General features: G+C 33.7%; 1 protein-coding gene across 5 annotated transcripts in view; it reads right to left on the reverse strand.

The window, feature by feature from the left end:
* The window catches only part of LOC106871954 (protein still life, isoform SIF type 1), a 903,947-nt gene that overhangs the window by 686,967 nt on the left and 191,883 nt on the right, over window positions 1-25,097 (reverse strand). For 3 of the 5 annotated variants that reach the window (XM_089349429.1, XM_089349428.1, XM_089349427.1), the window contains exon 1: window positions 4,696-5,236. The exons of the other annotated variants lie outside the window; for them this stretch is intronic. In XM_089349429.1, the coding sequence (XP_089205555.1) occupies window positions 4,696-4,727 (32 nt within the window). In that variant the 5' untranslated portion in view covers window positions 4,728-5,236. Of the gene's footprint in view, window positions 1-4,695; window positions 5,237-25,097 lie in introns of those variants that run through there. 5 annotated transcript variants of the gene reach the window in all.

Consider the following 25,097-nt stretch of genomic DNA (forward strand, 5'->3'; position numbering starts at 1 on the left):
GGACAGTTTGTACTCCGGTATATATACACATATACATATTTATATGGAAAGCAGACAATGATGATATATACATACATAAATAATTATACATACATATGCATATATATATATATATATACACATATATAATTAGACACATATATGTACACACATACATATATATATATATATATATGTATATATATATATATATATATATATATATATATATATATATATATATATATATATATATATATATATATATATAATTATACATATATACATATACACACAAATATACACATATATATATATATACATAAATAACTATACATATACATAGGTGCAGGTGTAGCTGTGTGGTAAGTAGCTTGCTTACCAACCACATGGTTCCGTGTTCAGTTCCACTGCATGACACCTTGTCTTCTACTATAGCCTTGGGCCAACCACAGCCTTGTGAGAGGATTTGGTAGACAGAAACTGAAAGAATCCCATCGTATAGATATATGTGTGTTTCTATGTTTGTGTGTCTGTGTTTGTCATCCTAACAGCAGTTGACAACCTATGCTGGTGTGTTTACGTTCCCGTAAATTATCGGTCCGGCAAAAGAGGCTGATAGAATAAGTATTAGGCTTACAAAGAATAAGTACAGGGGTCAATTTGCTCGAGTAAAGACAATGCTCCGGCATGGCTGCAATCAAATGACTGAAACAAATAAAAGAATAAAATAAAAAAAAGAATATATCATCATCATCATCATCATCGTCTAACGTCCGCTTTCCATGCTAGCATGGGTTGGACGATTTTGACTGAGGACTGGTGAAGCTGGATGGCAACACCAGGCTCCAATCTGATTTGGCAGAGTTTCTACAGCTGGATGCCCTTCCTAACACCAACCACTCAGAGAGTGTAGTGAGTGATTTTACGTGTCACCCGCATGAAGGCCAGTCAGGCGGTACTGGCAACGGCCATGCTCAAAATGGTGTATTTTATGTGCCACTCGCACAAGAGCTAGTCCAGGGGCACTGGCAACGATCTCGCTTGAAAATCCTTACACATGTCACAGGCACAAGTGCCAGAAATGTGACACTGGGCACAAGTGCTATCCCGATTTCGCTTTCGCTTGCCCCAATAAGTCTTTGCAAGCTGACATATGCATATATATACATAAATAATTATACACATATCCATCTATCTATCTATCAATATATATATATATATATATATATATATATATATGTGTGTGTGTGTGTGTATATATATAAATATGCATATATCTGTATATGTATATATATATATATATATATATATATATATATATATATATATATATATGTATATATATATATATATATGTATAAATATATGTATATATGTATAAATATATGTATATATACATATAGGTATATATACATGTATGTATATATGTATATAAGTATATATATATATATATATATATATATATATATATACATATATATAGACATATATTCATATATATATATATATATATATATATATATATATATATATATATATATATATACATATATATATTCGCATATATATATATATATACACATATACATACATACATATATGTATATACATAGATATATATATATACATACATATATATACATATAAATATACATACATTTATACATACATGCATATATATATTTGTATGTATATATATATATATATGTATATATATTTATATATATATATAAATATATATATATACATATATATATGCATATGTATATATATCTATATCTATATATATTTATGCATATTTATATGTATATATACATATGTATATATATACATATGTTGATATATATATATATATATATATATATATATATATATATATATACATATATATATATATATATATATATATATACATATCTTCATACATATATACATACATATATATACACACATATATATATACATACATGCATGTATATATGCATACATATATACATACATATATCTATATACATATATACATATATAAATATACATCCATATTTATATATTTACATGCATACCTATACACAGATATATATATATTTATATATATATATATATATAAATATATATAAATATATATATATATATATATATATATATATATGCAATATGTTACTAAAAACACCAAATGGTCTGCCTTAGATATTTCTACAGAAATTTGAGAGAATTCTTGCAGTAACTACTTATGAGTTAACTGCCCTAAATACTAATCAATCTTCTCACAATTGAATATGTACCTATGGCAAATCATGATTGCACATACGTATTATGTCACATGAAATACACTTTCACACTTCATATACACACATACATATTTGCGTGTGTGTGCATGTATATACATATATATCCTTTCTCTATCTGTTTTCTCTCACCATTTCTTTGTATAGAAGACCGTAGGTGTGTGTATGTATATACATACAAACACACACACACGCACATATATATATATATATATATATATATATATATATATATATATATAGATATCAATATATTTATAAATACATTCACAGACACATATCATAACATGTATGTTTCTACATATGTATTTATATTATGTCTTTCTTCATGAATTCTTACATCCCATCCACATAGATGCAAATCCATCTTTGTATGTGTTTATATATATGTATATATATATATGCATAGAAAACACATGCAGGTATGCATGCAATGAGTACATGTACTACTGTGTGTCCTCACATAGACACAGGCATGTATTTGCGCATCCTTCTGAGTTAAAAGATATTTATACCTATAGTATGGAAGGAATATAAATGTATAAGTAAATGAAAAATTAACAATACATGAAGACATACATACATATACATGCACACACACACACTCACACACACACACGCACACACACACACACACAGGTACATATGCATTTACTAATGACTTTTTTTGCTTGTCTAGTTATTAATGTTAAGTTGTTTATGTACCATTAAAGAATATTTTAAAAGTGTTTTACAAAATAGATTACAATCTGTTTGTTATATTAGATTTTTTTAACTCATAAAGGTAGAATTTTTATGAAACTAACTTAAATCAATTTTGATTCCAAGATCTCAGCTACAATCTTGTGATTCTAATAAGTGTTGTCTTTCTGCGAGTAACTACAAAATTTATTTCATTTCACATGTACTCAATACTGGTTCAGAAAATAAATAATAATAGTAACAAAACTCTATGGGAAGGCATGATATGAGATTTACCTTGTAATTTCATACAGACATGACTAGAAATTAAGAAATACTAAATCAATTGAAATATTTGAATATGTAAGGTGAATGATATGAATATTATTCGTTCTCAGTGTGCATATACATATACACTTGCATACACATAGGGGAAGAGTACATCTGTACGGGTATATGTCTTGAGTTATGACCTTTCTCCATTCCTGAATACATAAACATCACACACACACATACATACACGCACACACACACACATACACACACACACACACACATACATGCACACACACACAAGCACCCCCCACACACTGATTTTCTTTTTACCTTTCGATATAAATAGTATATTATTTTAATTGCAACAAAGAATATACTACTGATACAAAATAACATACTTTAAATCTATTTCAACTTTATATTACAGATAAAAATGTTGGAACCATGTTCAGCTAAATTACATAAAGTTATACTCATAAAGAATTGCAGACTATAAGTTGGATAAATATAGCATTGAGTATGTATAAACAATCAGTTTTAATAAGAAATCAATGTTTTCAAATAATATCTAGTTAGCAAATAGTTGTATCAATAAATAAAGGCATTTATTCACAATATACATTTAACAAAGTATTTGAGAATGTTGCTACTGATATTCTTCAGCCCTAGGTCATCAGTAACTGAATAAACAAACCTATGATCTATAGAATTCTAGAAATGACCAATCTGTCCCCGGTTTCAAGTAAAATGTATCCAAGACTACATTATCTAATATACCCTTTTTTTTATGTCAGTAGGTGTGAATTGAGGGAGATTTGTTAACTATTTGCTACAGATAAAGCAACTGCGTAGAGATTCTCTCATTGGTTCATATTTGAGTACGAATATATAAATGGTGAAAGCTGAAAGAGTTTTTGGAGATGCTATAGAATACTTATAAGTATACACATTCTTATGAATGCAGGAATATATGAATATATGAAGCACAATACTTGTTAACAAGCACATGTTGAACACTGAAACTGAAAAAAATATGCCAAGACACCAAAAATTTGGCATTTACATCAAGGAATTTATTCATTTGATAAAATACATAAATAGTAAAAAAGACTGCAAATGGTAATTATAATAATATGAGAAATAATAATGGTTTCTAATTTAGGCACAAGGCCAGAAATTTTTGAGGGGAGGAAGTTAGTTGATACCATCAACCCTTCTATCTGACTGGTACTTTTTTTCATCAACCCTGATGAGAAGAATAATTTCTAAGATAGGCACAGAACCACTACACATTTTGGAGAAAGGTTACAATAAATTAAATCAAGCCCAAATGATGAGAAGACTAATAGATAGTATTAGTAGTATGGATGGAATAATAATAATAATAATAATAATAATAATAATAATAATAATAATAATAATAATAATAATAATAATAATAATCATGATAATAATAATACACCTAACTTACCTAACAGGACTTATTGGCAAAAGGTACAACATTGTTGGTTTTTGGATGTTTTTTTTTCCTCCTCTTTAATGCCTCTTGCTAGTTCTGATGCTGCTAGTAGTACTATGGTAAATTGTCAAATCTTCCTCCACGCAAGCAAAACAAGTTATACAGTGAAATTGGGAAAAAAGGTATTCCTTGTTAGGTGATACTTCAACAGCAAAGAAGGGATTTTACTTTCTTTAATTCTTAACATATACTTAAAATGGTATAGATTTACAATACATGTATTTTAAAATATTTTTCATATTAATTTTGTTTTCTTTTTGCTTTGTTTTGTTTTGTTTTGTTTTTGGTGGGGTGTAGGAAAGATGTTTTTTGTAGAGATCCCCCCCCAGACATTTCTGGCTATTTCTTATCAATGTGTATCCACTTCATGGTTTATGGCTTCTATTTCTTGTCTTACACTTCTCCTTTTCCTCTTTTTCCTTTTTCTTTTACCTCAATTATGCCTCTGCGACAAAACCCAGTTGCTGCTGCTGTTGCCGCCACCACCAAAACTGTTTCCACTGCCTCTGCTGTTGATGCTACTGCTGCTGTAACTGCTACTGCTGCCGCTGCTGTTATTGTTTTTGATGTTGTCCTTGTCGCTGTTGTCTAAGCAGTAGTGATACTATTTTCCGACTTACCACTCAATTCTCTCATGTTCCACGGTAATATACTATCATCTCATTCTAGTTCTCAATAAATTCACTTCATTTGGAAACGTTAACTCTTTTAAATTCATTTAGGTAATACTCTAATGATGAGGCAGAGAGGGAGAAGGAGATTAATGGAAAGTGAGAAAAGATAGAAAGAGGTAGTTGGGAATAAAATAGTAGAATGAATGATGGTGAGAAAGTATGTTGGAGAAAATGAATAAAAGAAGAATATGATGAGAATATAGAACTGATTCAAACAGGAAGAAATATAGAGAGAAAAATAATGCAAACAGTAGTTTATAGTTTGGAAAACAGAGAGAGCAATAAATATATGAAAAAAGAATGAAGGGAGAAGGGAAACATTGGAAGTGATGAGGATAGATAGAAAAGAAGAAGATATTAGTTATTTTGCTGGAGGACTATTGGTACTTGTTATTATAACACTTACAGTATGTTTATTGAGCTGATGTATTTGAAATGAGCAAAAGTCTTATAACTAGAGGAATAGAAAACACTCCATGCAGAGAAGAAAGAGTTAGACTGAGTAAAAAAATGGAGAGCAAGTAGGAAAGGATAGATTTAACAGAGGAAATGAGAGAAGAAATATAATGGATGAAAGCTGGAAAGAAATAATATTTATAATTGAGATTTTACTGGAAACACTGGACAGTATAAGTCTGAGTATTTGTTTCTATGTCTGTGTAACGCTTGATAGTATGAAGATATCTGCATGTGTTTCCTTGTTGAGCTTATCATATAGGTGGTTGTGCATATCATGAAAATGCATTTATGTAGAGAATTTTACTCCCTTCCATTACATTATTTTAAAATTCACTGTATAAAAATCTGTGTACACTCAAATATAATCTGCATGTAAAAAAAATCTAAGCAATGATACAAGAGTAGAGGAAAAACAAAAGCATCTATATTTTAAGAGTCAGTACCAAGAAGAACCTAACTAATACTTAAATTTTTATACACCACTTCTAATTTAAGTACCTGTTAAAAATGTACACATGCACACAAACATACACACATGTATACCTAACTGTGATTAGATGTCAGTGTATCAAATTATATTTATGAAGATATGTCAGAAATGTATTAATATATAACAATTTTCTTGCTTCAAGACATGCTTATGTAAATAGAAATGTATCAGTCCACATATGGAGTGATACATTTATATTTACATAAGCTTTCATAAACTGCCATTCATGTAAAGCTGGGAATGGATATATAAAATCCATACATTAACGTTCAAGCAGTTATTGTTAACACTAAAATATATATTTATTTATGATGAACTTATAATTAAATAATCACCTGTATAATTTTATAGAATGTTTTAAAGTGCAAGGTTTGTATCAGCCTGTCTAATAAGATTTTCTCGCTTGAATCTTGGAGGTTAGTGAGTGACTATTTAGGTTGAAGAACTGTCTGAAATAATTAAGTATAAAATATTTTGGGAGAAATATAATATAAAAGAGACAGATAAAGCCATGAGTGCAGCAAATAGTTTTCAACAGATAAGAATGGGTTTGAAAAGTTTGATGGATTAGAAGCTAGTAGAATTTTCAGAGAAAAGATGGAAAGAAAACATAGCTGGTTAACAAAGGACTACTTCACAAGCTACAGTTATATGTATTTGTGACTAGTAATAGCATAAGTTTTTCTAATTCTGTTCCATCAACATAAATCATCTATTCTATCTTCACCTTGTGTAATTTCATTCAGAAGACTTACACGGTCAACATAACAATTGTTAAGTTTGCTTTATGCAGAATCACTTTCATGTTTATCCTAAATTCAATTTTCACTATGTTAAAATAACAGAACTGATCCCTTCTGTTGCAGGTCATTTGCCATAAAATTGATGGGCATCAAAGTATCTTTGCTCTAAGTAACAGATTTAAGCTAATAACACTGCATATTTTGATTTAAAAATGAGAGTATAATTAACAGTGTTTGAAACAGTAGATTGCAAGTGCTAAAAGAGAACAATTAAAATTATAAATTATGGTGGCTTCCTGGCTTTAATTTGTGTTAAGTCAATTACCTTTGATATGAACTGAATAGTTGGAAAATATGAGCAATCACAAATTACTACTACTAACTCTAAAATTAGAAAAGAATTTAAAAAGGAAAAGAGAATTCAAAAATTAAAATTTAGTGTTTCAGATTCTTAGTATAGAACTTGCATAACATAGTATATGGTAAAATTTCTTTTATATGCCTTTATTTTGCAACACAGTTATAATTATTTATTCTCATTATTGCATTACCTGTTATTGCTCCACCAGAGAGGTGATTTTTATAATATAGTCTACATCAGTTATTTAAATATATTTTATAGAAACTCTTAAAACTATTCTTATAATCTGAAAATGTTATTGCATTTTCAAAATTATATCATTACTGAAATACGGTCACTAGACCACTACTTGGTTAACCTAATAACTTTAAAGATTCTTATAGGCAGTCAATAATTTGTGTCAATGGACTCAGTATTTAAAATAGTACAAATTAAGATGATTATTTACTTTTCAGTTAGTCAGTAAATAATTTTACTAACCAATTCAATGTTAATGAGGGTCATATTCAATGGATAATTTAATGTTATCACCACAAGTGAAGGATTTATTCCATTCAATTCATTATAACCCATCAAAATCAGAAAAATTAAAAAAGAATATTTATTTTGAGCTTATCACAATAATTACTTTGAAACTTTAATGTGTCCTTCAATGGAAAACATATACTCCATAATATTGACAAAAACTAAAATAAATAAAGAATTTATTCATTTAAATTAAAATTTTCTTTTCATACAAGATTTAATGCACACTTTTTAAAGCGTATACAAGTGTGTGATATGATTTTTAAATCTAGATGCTATTCTTTACATCATCTACACAATGATAGAAACAGTACTTATTTTCAATTAAGATAAGTAAAGAAGCACATTAATAGACCTGTTAAATAGCAAATGTAATATGCTAGTTCAGAAAGAATTCAAACCCATTTCTAACATGATCTTGTGAAGTGATGTGTAAAACAAATGACTTTTGATTTAATTCATGCTTTCAAATCTATTTTATCCTAGTTTGTTATTCTAAAGTAAATTGGAAATAAATTAAAGATCTTAAACACAATATTACATTAAATATTCAAAATATATTGTTTTCAAATTACAGTATGGATAAATTTTTAATTTATTCACAAAAAATTGACAGTCCTTTTTAGAATGTTCTTTAGTCTTCAACATCAGTGGGTAATAATACTTAACCCATTTTACTTCTAAGAATAGTATTTTTAGTATAAATGTAGATACATATGCTCACACAAACACACACACAACAAACACATACATACATACATACATACATACATACATACATACATACATAACTTCCCCCATCATAGCTGCTGCTGCTGCCACTGTTTTACATCTGATTTCCATGCTGGTATGGATTGCAAGGATTGTTAGTATCTTTTGTCAGTTCTTACTTAGGGTTATTACTCACTTAGACAGGTTGGCAGACTAAGTTTTACTTGTATATTTTATTTTTGCATAGTTTCTTTGACTAGATGCCCCTTCCATCACTTTACATATTATACGAGATGCATTTTATCATGCAGTGTTAAAGAGGTTCTCATATCCTTGGCAAGAGTCCTCTCAACACAATATTGTCCCTGTTCATTTAGACAATGTAAGAGATAATTGTAGTTATTGAACAAGGGGGAGAAACAAAATAGATTGATCTGAGTAGAGAAGGTAACACTGGAGAGAACTGTGCTAGAAGGGGTAATGAACATTAGTAGTGGTAGGGTGTAATGAGAGAGAGACAATAATGGCAGAGTGAAATGTGAGAGAGGGAGACACTTACGGTAGTAATATGTTTGTTGATAAGATAGAACACAAATAATGGATAATTGTAGAAATTGCTGTAGGTAAAGCATTGATTGATGTTAATAATTAATGATCTGTGGTGAGGGGGGAGGTTAGCTAGTACAGCATGTTGGGTTGACACATTCTTCACAAAAGAAAGAATGACCCTTTGTAGTCATCTCCCTATCACGTTTTCTAGCTTGCGGATTAATCTCTTGATAAATGATCATATGTATGGCTGGACAGCATTGTGGTCTTTGCATTGCAGATGGTTAGGCCATTTGCAGTTCAGAATTCCAGAAGCACTATGCAACACACGCATATGCACGCACAAACGCAAATATGTGTGTCTATGTATATGGCCTTCCATCGCTTACGACGACAAGGGTCCAGTTGATCCAATCAATGGAACAGCAAGTTCACGAAATTAACGTGCAAGTAGCTGAACACTCCACAGACATGCGTACCCTTAACATAGTTCTCAGAGATTCAGCATGACAAAGAATGAGACAAGTCTGGCCCTTTGAAATACAAGTAATACTCATTTTTGCAAGCTGAGTGAACTGGTGCAATGTGAAATAAAATGTATTGCTCAAAGATGCAACACACTGCTGGGAATTGAACTTGTGACTTTAAGATCATGAGCCAAATATCCAAGCCACTAGGGAATACCATAAACACTAAGGCATGCACCTATATATATATACACACACACACACATATGAGAGACGCAATATAATGTTTATTGAGGCAAATTTTCTATGACTTGAGGCCCTTTTTGTAGCTAATACTCACTTGTTTCCAAGCAAAGTAATATTTGCCCATGGCCAGATATGTCTATACTGAACATTGTAAATGAATAACACTGCTTGTAAGACAGTCGCACATATTTACAACTATCATGCAATGACAAGACAAGGATGGATGCATGCATGCATGCATGCAAGCATACAAAATACATGACCATCAGATGTACAGGTATAGAGAATTGTTTAAAATTTCTTTTTGAACGTTTTGTTCTACATTTATGCCATCTCTTCCAGCCTAAATAAGTAACTGGTTTATTTCTCCCATTATAAACAAGAGAAATACCTTTTATGTAGCATTATTCAGACTGGATTTTTTAAAATATACCTTATACCACTTGGAATTTCACTAACATGATCATAGCTGAAATTAATAACAATACCACAGACAAAAGGAGCACTACAGCACAAGTAAGCTGTCTGTGAAGATTAAAGTACTCCTCTCATTTTACTTGGACTCTACATCTAAACTAAGATCTACTTCATGAAAATGCCTGTAAAGACCATTCTATTCTATTTTAAGGATACTGGGATAAGTGTCACCCCAACTTAATCACATTTACTGCAAGACAACTTCAGTAACAAGCATCTTTCTTTAAAAAAAAAATGACTTGCTCTGATGATGTAAATTGTTCTTAAAACACAGAACTGGCCAAAACCTATTACAAGAGAGATCAAAGAAAATGTAAACAAACTGCTACTGTCATCACTAAATTCTCGTGTCTCTCCAAATATGCCTGAGACAACTGTGAAATATATTCAACTTAGAAACATCCTGAAACCATAGTTCATAGGAAACTTTTCTATTTTTTTAAAATTATCATTAAGTAACAGGCCATTCTTAACAAGATTAAGTAAAATCCAATGGTTTTAATGTTGAAAGTTATAGATGATGTTGCTGGAGAGCAAATGGAATCATGTGAAGTTAGTTACTGGAATATTAATAACCTCATATACACATATACACTCTTAAAGAACACCAAGGAGAAATTTGCACTATACATGTTAATGAAACTATTAAATGGAAGCAACCTAGATGGAAAACAAAACTCTGTGCTGCCATATTGGATGGTTAACCACAATATTAAAATATAAGAGGAATAATGAGTTTTACACCTCATCAATTACATTATATGAATAAATTAACAAAACTATGGTGACTCTCCATACCAAGCTCTTGAGGGAAGGTTAATTAGTCTAAAACGTAAACTCAAAGCACTGACTGAAATCTTTGCTACTGAAAACGAATTTTTTAACAAGCCTGTATAAATCACAAGTTTGCTTCAAACCCACAAACATTATACAAACAGATGAAGGAGGAAAATATTACCATTAAGAATGCTCCTTCTCAAGATGAATCATTCTGGTTGAAAATTTTGTTTGAAAAGAAGAATCCCAACCTTAATGCACAATAAAGAAGTGCCAATCTCTCAAAGTAAATGAAACACATGTAAGTGGGAGACCCAGGAAGATATGGCATGAAGTACAGAAGAACAACCTCAGGATACTGAACTGTTCAGTACCTTGCGGTATTCAAGACGACCCATACTCCATAGCAAAAGTGTTAAGATCAGTCCCTCTGGTGGTGAAAAGCACTCATGGTGGTGTCACGTAAAAGCATCCATGCAATGCCACATAAAAGTACCTGTGTGGTACCACATACAAGCATTCATGCAGCACCATGTAAAAGGCACCCATGCAGTGGCATGTACATGCACACAGCACACTCTGTAAAGTGGTTGGCATTAGGAAGTGCATCTGGCTGTAGAAACTATGCCAGATCAGATTGGAGTCTGGTGCAGTTCCCCAGCCTGCTAGCTCTGGTCAAACTGTCCAACCCATGCCAGAATGGATAATGGACATTAAATGATGATGAAAAACAAGAGAATGAACAAACAAACGTACATACATACATACATACATGGTGGTTGTCTACTCCTTAAACAGAGTTTGACCACCTCCTGCACCTACACCTTAGCCCTTTCATGGCGTCTGATGTGGCTTTTTAAACCAGACAGTGTTTTGAAAAAACACCCACACAGATTGCACCTCTGATTTGCACTACCAATACCTGCAAGTAAGTTCTGCTCATTGTGGATCCTAACATGTCTTTTAAGACCCCCATACATACAAGCATACATACATACATACATACATACATACAGTCTTCTTTCTGTTTTTGTCTATGATGTCCACGTCCACTCACAATGCTTTGGTTGGTCTGGGGCTAAAGCTAATGACCTTATCTCAAGGAGCCATGAAAGGGACTGAACCTGAAACCACGTAGCTGGGAAGCAAACTTCTTAACCACACAGTCATGATTGTGCCTGGTTTGTGGGCAGAATTCGATAAACAAAGACTTTTTTTTTCTTTTATTCATTTCAGTCATTTGACTGTTGCCATGCTGCAGCACCGCCTTTAGTCGAGCAAATCGACCCCAGGACTTATTCTTTGTAAGCCTAGTACTTATTCTATCAGTCCCTCTTGTCGAACCATTAAGTGACGGGGATGTAAACACACCAGCATCTGTTGTCAAGCGATGTTGGGGGAACAAACAAAGACACACAAACATATACATATATATATATATATATATATATATATATATATATGGGAGAATTTACGAAAAAAACAACAACAAACGAGGACAGGTGGTGTAAACAACAAAAGGATGTGTTAGTTTAACGCTCAGGAATACAGAAAGTCTTCAACGTTTCGAGCTACACACACACACATATATATATATATATATATATATATATATATATATATATATACAATAGGCTTCTTTCAGTTTCTGCTTACCAAATCCACTCAGAAGGCTTTGGTCGGCCCGAGGCTATAGTAAAAGACACTTCCCCAAGGTGCCACACAGTGGGACTGAACCCGGAACCCTGTGGTTGGTAACCAAGTTACTTACCACACAGCCACTCCTGTACAGCCTCTCGTCGATAGCGCCAATGTAGGTAAGGGAAGTCAGCAAAATGGATCAATATCTTCGGAAGAAGGATTGGCTCTGAGGACTGGGTTGGTTGGACCGGTATGAGGCTGTAGCATTGGCATCAGACTTGGCTTCCCTGGCACCTTTCTGGCCATCGCCACCACCATGTCAAGCAACCAATTTCGCATTAGTGTGTGGTTGTGCCTTCGGCCAATGGGGGCTGGCTTCAATGTGTGGTTTATGCTGCGTTCCATTGTGTCACCTATGGTGCGCCTTCTCGGCATGGCAGAAAACGCTCGTGGGGGACGCTGCTGGACACATGCATGGCCTTCTCTTTGTGCAAAAATCTTTTGTTATGTGCACATGTACCCATGTCTGTTATATGTGTTTGACCACAATGCTAGCATCTAAAAGCAGAGTTGTATCAAAAAAAATAGTAGACTAAAATAAGTACTGGGATCGATGTGATCAACTAAAAACTCTTAATGGCCAGTGCCACTATTCACTGACTGACACCAATAAAAGAATTGTATGTATAGATGTGTGTGTGTGTGTGAATATGCCTGTATATGTGTATATATATATATATATATATATATATATATATATATATATATATATATATATATACATATATATATATATTGCTGCTTTAGACAAATGTTTCTCAAAATCAAATAGATACCCTGGTATTTTTAATAGACATACAGTGAAGGTATCATACACTAACTCAATTAATTTAGAGCAGCATATGCACTGCATTAATAACAGTAAAATTAACCAACTGTTCAATAACCTACCAACTAGAACTATAACTTATGACGTGTGAATTACTTCTGACTCAACAAATAGAAAAGGCAGCAAACAATACATTAAAATAACAAGAGAGGAGATATAAACCAGAATGAAAAACACCCGCTGTGGTCACATCATGATAGTAACAATGAAAGTGCTACAGCCAACAAGGTAACAGCATTTGAAAATGAAGTCAGAACTGCCACATATACATGGTCTGATCAATAAGTATCCAGACTGTTGCCACAGTAACGAAGCTAAAGTGTGCAAAGTAAAGCTGCTTGGCACAGATTGACCTTGAACCTTGTTGTACATGCACACTAAGTTTTAATGTTCTAGCTTACTTCTGTTGTTTACAGCAGTGCTTGGAAGGAAGGTGTGTAGCATGTGATTATTGCATTGACCATGACAGAGAAAGTTGAGCAGAGAATCTGAATCATAACTTGCCAAAAGTTTGGCGATACCTTCTCAGAGGCCTACACAAAGTTTTCAAAAACTTTTCATCATTCTCGACACAATCAAGGATATCTTGCAAAACTGAAACTCGAGTGTCTTTTTGGTCAGCTGAAAACAGTTTTGGTACAAACTTGGCAGACATGCATCCCATACCCAAATCTTCAGTGATAATGGACTGAACTGAACTGTAACTAAACTGCACATCCTCTGATAACTCACGAATGGCAATTCCATGATTTCTCCTCACAGCTGCATGCACATCTGCACTTTTTTCTCAGTTCTGCTGGTTATGGATCTCCCAGGACATTTGTCACTATCGACATTTTTTCAGCCATCTTGAAAATGTCTGAACCACTCATATACTTGTGTGCGGCCCATACACTCCTCTCCATACATTTTCTGCAACTTTGCGAAGGCTTCTGAGCAGGTATCGCCATGACAGCTTGCTCAGTCAGGGTCAATGCAACAATTACACACTATACACGTTCCTTCCAAGCACAGCAGAAGTGAGCTAGAATGTTAAAACTTAGTGCGCATGCACAGCAGAGTTCAATGTCAATCTGTGCCAAGCAGCTTTACTCTGCATGCTTTAGCTTCATTACTATGACAACAGTCTGGATATTTATTGATCAGACCTCGTACAACTAAATCTAACTAATGCTCATGCAGAGAAAAATCAAAATGTTCATTGATGAACCTCTGTAGGAGTATAAATCTTGTATATAACTGTACTGTACACACAAGGGAAGGACCATACATTTACATTGGGGCAACGGCTGATTCATTCAAGTATCGTTATTGCAACCATGTCGCCAGCATCAAGAAAATCAACAAGAGGCATTCAACATTTTTAGCTGATTTTGTGTGGCAAAAGTTAAATATGATCTAAGTTAAATATGATCTAACTTGGTCCATTATAAGGAATGCACAACCATATAATATCCATTCCAGGAGATGCAAACTCAGCTCCAAGGAATCCCTGTCTATTTGTGGATCAAAAAGATGATCATTAATAGAAAGGCTTTCAAGATGCTTACATGCTTATAAATGCACTTTTGCATAATGCAGTGGGAATAAATTTGAGTAACTGTTAGCCAAATTAATAATCATAATTTACCTGTATGGAAGAATTAGATTTAACTCTAACCTCTCCATTCTTATAAACATTAAGTAGCTATTTAATTTGCTGTGTGAGCATATGCGCACCAAGCCATGCATGTGTGTATGCTTATATGTGGATGTTTGTACAAGCAAGTGTATGTGTGCCATATAACCTAAGTGAAGGCGTTTATACATCCATATCTGTTGACAGTTATATTTAATACATTTTTTGTTGTATTGTATATTCACTTCTTTTCGCATTTGCTATTTACTATTGATCTTCTATAAAAATGAAGTTGTATCCCTTAATTTGCTGCTTTTCTATACACAAGCTGAGAATATACCTTGCGGAACAGTTGTTACTTTAACAAGATACATCCTCCTAATATCACCTGAAGATACTCCTAAGCCAATTGTTAAATATCTAACCCATGAGGGATCGATGCTAGATGGGTTGAAACAATTGTAGTGATTAATAAACAAAACATTTTCATATCTTCCATATCTATCATAAATCAAACTATACACACATATATATATATATATATATATATATATATATATATGTATGTATACACACACACACACACAGAAGTTGATATATATATATATAAATGTGTGCAAGTGCATGACTTTTGTTGACAAACGAAAAACCTTTAATAGGGTCACCTGCTACCATATCTGGTGCTCAATGTGGAACTAGGGATAGATGAGTGGTTAGAGACAGCTGTACAAGCCATGTACAGGGATGCTATCACTAAGGTGAAAGTCAACAAGTATAATAATAAATTCAGTGTACAGGTAGGAGTTCACCAAGGATCAGTTCTCAGCCCCCTCTTGTTCACAATAGTCCTCCAGGCCATAACAGAGGAATTTAAGAAGGGCTGCCTTTGGGAGCTCCTTTATGCTGATGACCTTGTTTTTAAAGCTGAATCACTATCACAACTAGAGAACAATTTTCTGGTGTGGAAGCAAGGTCTGGAATTAAAAGGCCTTAGAGTTAATTTTAGCAAAAAAAAAGTCTTAGCAAGTAGGAAAACAAACAAATCACAAATCCCTTCTGGGAGATGGCCCTACTCAATATGTAGAAAAGATGTAGGTAGAAGCTCCATAAGGTGCTCCCAGTGAAAGCTATGGGCAAATAAGAGCTGCAGCAGTATCAAAGGAAGGTTATCAGAGAAAGTAGTCTTTGTGTGAGGCAGATATGTAGGCATAATAGACACTAGGAATGTACAGAGAATAGACTTTGTCAAATGCCCAGGGGGATATTTAGAAGTAATAAATAACTTCCATTACCTAGGTGACCAAGTCAGCAGTGGATGAAGTTGCTCTGAGAGTGTAGCTAGTAGAATAAGAACAGGCTGGGTGAAGTTTAGAGAGCTGCTACCTTTGTTGGTAACAAAGGGCCTCTTCCTGAGAGTGAAAGACAGATTGTATGATGCTTGTGTGCAAACAGCCATGCTACATGGCAGTGAAACATGGGCTGTGACTGCAGAGGACATGCCAGTGACACTTGAGAGGTGCTAGTGCCAGTAACACATAAAAGGCAACCATGTGAGTGACATGTAAAAGATACTCCATGCACTCTATGAAGCAGTTGGCATTAGGATGGGCATCCAGCTGTAGAAACCTAGTCAAAAATGACTGTAGCCTGGTGTAGCTCTCCAGCTTACCAGTTCGAATCAAACCATGAAAAATAGATGCTAAATGAAGATGATGACAATATGTGTGTGTGTGTGTGTGTGTGTGTGTGTGTGTGTGTGTGTGTGTGTGAGAGAGAGAGAGAGAGAGAGAGAGAGAGAGAGAGAGAGAGAGAGAGAGAGAGAGAGAGAGAGAGAGAGAGAGAGAGAGAGAGAGAGAGAGAGAGAGAGAGAGAGAGAGAGAGAGAGAGAGAGAGTTTGCATGTGTGTATATCTATATTCTCATTTACTTGCTTCAGACATTAGGTTGTGGCCATGCAGAGGCACCACTATGAAGAATTGAAGTTGAATTAGTTGACCCCAGTATTTATTTTTTAAGCCTGGTACGTATTCTGATTATGCATACTACACTTATAAGGTACACCTATAGATCACATTTATAGCATGGAATCAATAGCTAATTACCAAATACTAAGATATATGTAAAAGATGTAATAAATAAATACAAACTTCATGCCCATGTTTATTCTCACATTATTGATGTGCTCTTTAATTTCTGTTACAGCCCTTTTAAGACTGCACAGAAACCCTTTGGGATCATGCAGCAGAGAAGATTTAATGTGATTATTAATAAGAGCTACAACTTGAACTGTAAATTTGTCATATACTGAGCACACATCAATTTACACACACACACACACACACACACACGCACACACACACACACACACACACACACACACACACACACACATGTACATGTGTGTATTTGTGCTTGTATATGTGTTTGTATATGTATGCATGTATATGTGTGTGTTTATATATATATATATATATATATATATATATATATTACTCTTTTACTCTTTTATTTGTTTCAGTCATGGAGCACCGTCTTTAGTCGAGCAAATCGACCCCAGGACTTATTCTTTGTAAGCCTAGTACTTATTCTATTGATCTCTTTTGCCGAACCACTATGTTACGGGGACGTAAACACACCAGCATCGGTTGTCAAGCGATGGTGGGGGAACAAACACAGACACACAAACATATACACACACATACATATATATATATATATATATACATATATACGACGGGCTTTTTTCAGTTTCCATCTACCAAATCCACTCACAAGGCTTTGGTCAGTCCGAGGCTATAGTAGAAGACACTTGCCCAAGGTGCCACGCAGTGGGACTGAACCCGGAACCATGTGGTTGGTAAGCAAGCTACCTACCACACAACCACTCCTACGCCTATATATATATATATATATATATATATATATATATATATATATATATATACATATATATATACATATATACATACATACATACATACATACATACCTACATATATATATATATACATAATAATATAAATTATATATATATATATATATATATGCATATATGGGTACAGAATGTCACCAACTGTGCAAACAACATGAAGCACAAAAGCAAACAAGTTAAATATGCAAACAAGAGAAAAGATAGCAGAGAGAGATAGAAGACATCTAGTCCTTGCACGACGCTCTAAGAACTAGACGTCTTCTATCTTTTCTTTTTTCAAAGAAAATATTTCTCCCAGCATTCACTAGTTTCCTCTCATTCAGGTCTAATGACCCTCCATCTTTGTTTTCATTCAGTTTCCTTGTATATCTCCACTGTTCCCAACTTTGATCCTCCATAAGCCCAAAATTTTATTTTAGAATTTATGGGAGCAACTGTCTTCGAAAATTCATGTTGTCATTGAATGCTCAAAATGTGGAGTAGATAAACAGCCAACAACTGATGAAAGGTTGTTCTCCATGTTACTTGCCCAGTTTTCCATTTTTCTCTCGTTGTTTGCATATTTAACTCATTTGTTTTTGTACTTCATATTGTTTACACAGTTGGTGATGTCCAATACTCATATATACATACATATATACATATATATATATTATTTAATTGAACGCCACACATCCATTTCCAAGTAAGTATATACATACCCAATATTCTACCTGTTCTATGTTCAAACTAACCAGATCTGGCCTCTCACATATAACCTAAAATGTCATTATAAAACTAAATGATCACATCATCAGAACCTCATAACTGCAAGATATTGCATGATTAATTCAAAACAATGTGAATAAATAAGCATTACATTTTACAGAGTAATCTGGATGCTAAGTGGTTAGAGAAATTCCAACTCCTACCAGTAGGAGGTAGATTTAGATACTTGTAGTGTAAATGAAAACCCAAAATTACAATGAAATAACTTACTCAAGGCCAGAGCAAATATGTGCCAGGAGCAAAGTTGTGACCAAGCCAAAAGAGCAATATGGCTGATAGGGCAGTAAAGGTTGAGACAGGCATGGAAAACCTAGAAGGAAGGTAGTAATAAGGGTGCATTACCAAGTGACAAGAAGAGCAAGACAACAGGAATATTTAGTAAAAGATGAGGTAAAGACGAAAAGATTTGCATGTCTTGCAACATGAGGATCAGAGGCATAGGGTTTCAGGATCACAAGACAATGTGTAAGATATCCTTGTGAGAAGTGTATCTGGAATGTTGAGATCATACTAGCTATTGATATGGAAAGCGTTATTATGTGAGACTGTTGCATGTGGAGTATGCATGGGATAAAGAGCAGCTACCTCTTCTGACCCTACAGAGGGACCAACAATTCAAGTTGACAGCAGTATAGTAGATAAAGCAACCAAGGACATGAAGAGAGGGAAAGCTACAGGTCCATCAGGGATAGTTTCAGAGATGCTCAAAATATCTGGTGTGGTAGGCTACAGGGTTACCACCTGTAAATCAACTTATACAAGAAGGACATACACTCATTGACTGGCATAGCAGCATCATTGTAAACTGCTACAAAGACAAAGGAAATACCTTAGAGAGAAGCAATTATAGAGAATCAAATTACTGGATCAGGTTATGTAGTTAAAGAAAGCGAGTCATAAAAATTGATTTGTGACAGGATAGATCAATATGAGATTCAGTTTGGTTCTGTATCTGAGAGAAGTACCACAAATGTAATCTTTCTAATGAAGTACCTACAAAAGAAATTCTTGGCTAAGTGTAAACTATTATTCTTGGTCATTATTGACCTGAAGAATGCATTTGACATGGTACTACATACAGTAATCTGGTGGCCAATAAGTAAACTAAAGTTTGACGAATGGTGTGTGAGAGTTGTGAAAGCCATGTACAAGGATGCAGTAAATTGAGAGTCAACAATGACTTTAGGGAATTAAGCATGCGAGTTGGAGTCCATCAAGGTTCAGTTCTAAGTTTCCTCAGACTCATCATAGTCCTACATACCATCACAAAGGATTTAAAGACTGTTTATGAAAACTCCAATATATTGAAGATCTAAAGGTAAAAAATCCGGAGGTCTAAAGGTAAATTTAGCCAAGACAAAGGTCTTAGTAAGTAATAAAGGAGACAGAACTCTGATATTTTCAGGGAAATGGCCTATGCAGAAAAACAGGAGGTATAAACTTGATATGCTGTATTCAGTGCCGATTTTTATGAACACACAAGAGATGAAATGGAATCACAGGCAGACTAGTAGAGAACGTAGATTTCATATGTGATAGATGCATTTGTGGAGTACATTGTATGAACATACCAGAAAAAGACTCATTTGAATGCCTGAATGGCTCACTAAAAGTAGTTGACAACTTTTGCTACCTAGGGCATGCTATCAGTAAAGAAGTGGTCACTCTAAAAGTATAGTAGCCAGAGTAAGAACAGGTTGAAGAATTTCAGGGAACTACTACTGCTGCTGGCAACAAAGATCTTTTTCCACAGAGTGAAAGGCAGATTTATGATGCTTGTGTTGGAAATGCAATAATATCTAGCAGTGAGGACAAGAAATGAAGTGAGCATGCTCCACTAGATGTGAAATGTAAGTGTACATGAACAACAGAGTATAAATGCACTCGGAGAAAAACTGAGCATAAGTGGGATCAAATGCAGTGTGCAAGAAAGAAGACTGCACTGGTATTGACATGTGATGCATATGGATGGGCAGGGCTGTATAAAGAAATGCCATTCACTAAACATGGCTGGAACTTATGGATAACAGAGACCCAAGAAAACACAGGACAAAGTGGTGAAGGCTGACATCAGGAATTTGAGTTTCACAGAAGAGATGGCAAAGGACTGAAAAGTCTGGTGATATGTGGTTCTTGAAAAGACCCATCATCATGACAAAACTGATTTCTGAAAATCTGTGTCTGGACATAAATGATTAAACAGACTACAAAAAAGCTTGTTTTGGTCTGCATTATATAATGTAATAATAATTGATAAAAGAGTACAGTGAACTTGCTGTGAGGAGTGAAAAATCCAACATTTCAGGCAGTGTCCTTCATTGTGGAAAATTTGAAAGGAGAGAAATAAATGAGAGAAAGCAACCAGATTTTCTTTTAACTCAGAGGATGTAAAAGTCTGCTATAATTCATCTATTTCACATCTTTCACATCTTCCCAGAACAAGAACACTAGATTCTCCACTCTTCACAGCAATTTCACTGTACTCTTTTTATTGATTTTACATGTGTGTGTGTGTGCATGCGTGCACGCATGCAGAACAAATGGGTATCTCACTAATCAATCTCCACTTCACACCTCACCACCATCACAATGCTCCCACTGCAACTCCCTTCTGTTTCCTAATAATACTTTTCCTTCTTGCTACTCAACCATTTTTGACTTGTTAGGCATTATTCATCCATTAATACTTTTTTCTTTACCCATATGTTACATTGGTCACTGCTCCTCCTCTACTCTCAATGGGCCACCAACTATTTCTTCTCATGTACTATGCCTGTCTGTCTTTCTCTTTCTCTCTCTCTCTCTCCACATCTCATGCAGCCTACTCAAATATATGTTATCTCTCTCTTATTCTTCCCCTGTTGAATGCATCATTAGTACTATCCTGTTGCTGCTTACTTGTTGCATCCCTCAACCTTCTCCAACTCATGCACCACTGGCCATTTCCCACTCTTGTATCAACCATTCTCACATCCACCTTTCAACCTTACCTAATTTTTTCAGATGTTGCCAATCTCCTCTCTCCCATTTGCTCGCTCTATCTCTTGCAAACACCCAATCACATACACTCCTAGCTTCTGTGCTCCCTCACTTCTACTCCACTTTGCACCTTGAGGTGCCACCTGGACATCTCATCACCACTAGTTATGTCTTTGCAGTTACTACTGATTCATTCTCGCTTTTCCCTGAAATGTAAGTAGCTTTGTAGCTTCTCAACAAGAACTTGCTCTATCCCACCCACTTCTCTCATACCTTAACCCTCATTTCCTAGCATAAAGACACCTCACCTTCCTCAATTTTTGTAGATTTGCAAAATAGATATGTTTATGTAAATAAATGAGGTTATGCTGTATTTATCCTTTATGACATAGAAATCATTGTAGAATATAGTGTTCATTTAAATGTGTATTAAACAATCTAAACAGGCAATCCTCAGAGGACACATATTGTAGTGTCTGTATAGCAGTCAACATTATGTCATTTATAATTGTTGTTGCATTGATTTTCCAAACTAAACTGAAGCAAGATCAAACACAAAATGATACAAATAAAAGACTAAAATTGCATATTGATTGCTAACGACATCTCTTCTAAAATACTTTTTTGTATTAAAAAATATCCATACCAGATGTTTCTATGTAGTTTATTTCATACATAAATTATGTTTCTAGTAAGCTACAATTGCCTTACTTGATTTCTGGAATCTTTGTAAAAATGGTATACATAAATCAATATTTCAGTGAATAAAATGTATTTGATTTGTAAAACTGTGTTGAGCCATGATGTGTTGTGATAACTGAAAATGATATTTCATAACAATGTTAAATGTCTATAAGTTTGTGATTTTGCATTCTAATAAGAAGAATGTGTTAATAGCAATTATGCAGTATTGTACTGTTCTCATATAAAGTGTCTTTCACATTTACATACGTTATAATATTATGGTAGCTAAAATTTTTTACCCGCCTTTATGATTGTCTCTTTATGTTTACACTAAAATACTAACCAGCTTTTCAACTAGGCAATATAAATGTTATAAAGAAAACTGTACAACCACATAATACTGGTACCAACAGTTGGTTATGGATATAAAACTGAGAATGGGTATAAAACTCTGTGATTGCTTACTTGCTTGTGTGCTTGCTTGTTTGTAATCTAATACAGCCAAATCGGCACATAATGAGAAAATACTCCAAATGTAAGATACCCCTGAAATGTGAATACAAATGGTATAAAACAAGTTTCGTGTAAATTGCACCACAGATTCCAGAAATACATGTTTTTTGGGGTGTACCTTCATAAATAGCCAAAACAGTGCATAATGGGAAAATACACCGAAAGTAAAATCACCCTGTAATGGGAATGTATAATACTGTGAAAATTGTTTCCATTAATTTAATGTTTACATTTTATAACAATTCCTTTTGCATTTTTGTAGAAGTGCACACATATGTCATAAATAAATGCTGTTACTGGAATTCAAGTTTATCCTGGAAGTTCTACTTCTATTAGATACTGTAAATAATCAATAAAACCTTAAACATCAACTTGTAAAACAAACCTATGATGACACGAACGAATTGAAATATTTAACTGAATCATCATAAAATTAACTTCTATTTCAAAGCAATGTTGAAATCAGCTTCAATGTTCTATAACTTGAACTGTAAGTGATCCAATGGGTCACGGGTAGTCTAGCATGCATATAATATAACCTTTAGTAAAATAAAAATATTGTCTTCTGGTTGCATTTTGTAATTCCAATTACTTTATATTTCTAATACATTCTAATATACTTAATCATTTATTAAGACAGGTTCATTGCGAGTGTTATGCTCTGATTATGACACTAATCTGTACACAAAACATTTTGAGGAAAATCTTCATTAAGATAAATGCATACAAAAAATAATAAAAGTAAAACCATGTCATCCACCTATCTCAAGGACAGAGCCTCGAAATATTATCCAACAAAAGATAATAGCATTGGTGCAAGTGGAAATCATGCATGTATATAAATGTACTTTTGTAAAACTGTGTGTGCCTTGATATATTTATATACACGAGGGTGAGTCAAAAAGTAATGCCATTTTGTTTAGGACAGGTATAATTAATGACACAAGAACAGTCAACAGAATTTTATGGGGTAGGGAAACATGCTCTCTACAGCTGGATGTCCTTCCTAACACCAACCACTCCAAGAGTGTAGTGGGTGCTTTTATGCGCCACCGGCATGAGGGCTAGTCACATGGTACTGGCAACAGCCATGCTCAAAAAGGTGTTTTTTACGTGCCACCTGCATGGGAGTCAGTCCAGCAGCACTGGCAAATGTGAGCAAAATAAAATCAAACCTTTTAGAAAGTGGATAAAATCCAGGATCTAATGGTTTACATAAGCAATAATTAATCCAAAAGAGAGTTCATAGAATGTTAATAATTTTTACTATTGTTAAAAGTGGGAAGTCTAAACATTTCAAGCTCTCACACTTCAACAAAGAATAGAGAAATATGAAGGCATTCTGAACACAGCTCTCAACGAAAATTTTATGCAGAATGGGGTAAGGGCCAAGTAGATGTGGTAAGAACATTCTCAGTTTCTTCCTTTTTGTTTTTATTTATGTTTATTCAAAAGCTTTTCCATAGCTTCAAGTACTTTTTCACAACTTAATTTGTTCAGCTGGTTATGTGTGTGCATACATAGCTGTGTATATATATGTATGTGGGTACCAATGTTTATACAATGGTCATTATCTTGATATGCTTACGTTTAATTATCTATATAACAAAATAAAAGTAATAATTCAATGCCTTCAATTATCATGAAAGCAGAAACTAGCAGATTTCACTTTATTATGTTATTATGAATTAGGAGATTATAATGCCAAACTAAAGCCAAACAAGATGAAGTCCAAAATCAAAAGTTAATTTGTGAAAATCAGCATCAACAAAAGAGAATTTGTAGAGTATCAGTAAGTTCAACTGCTGTGAGGAACAGAAAGGTCAAACATTTATATTTTCTCTATTCACTG

The sequence above is a fragment of the Octopus bimaculoides genome, chromosome 3 (genome assembly GCF_046866305.1).
Source record: "Octopus bimaculoides isolate indiv1 chromosome 3, ASM4686630v1, whole genome shotgun sequence".
Classification (NCBI taxonomy): Eukaryota; Metazoa; Mollusca; class Cephalopoda; order Octopoda; family Octopodidae; genus Octopus; species Octopus bimaculoides.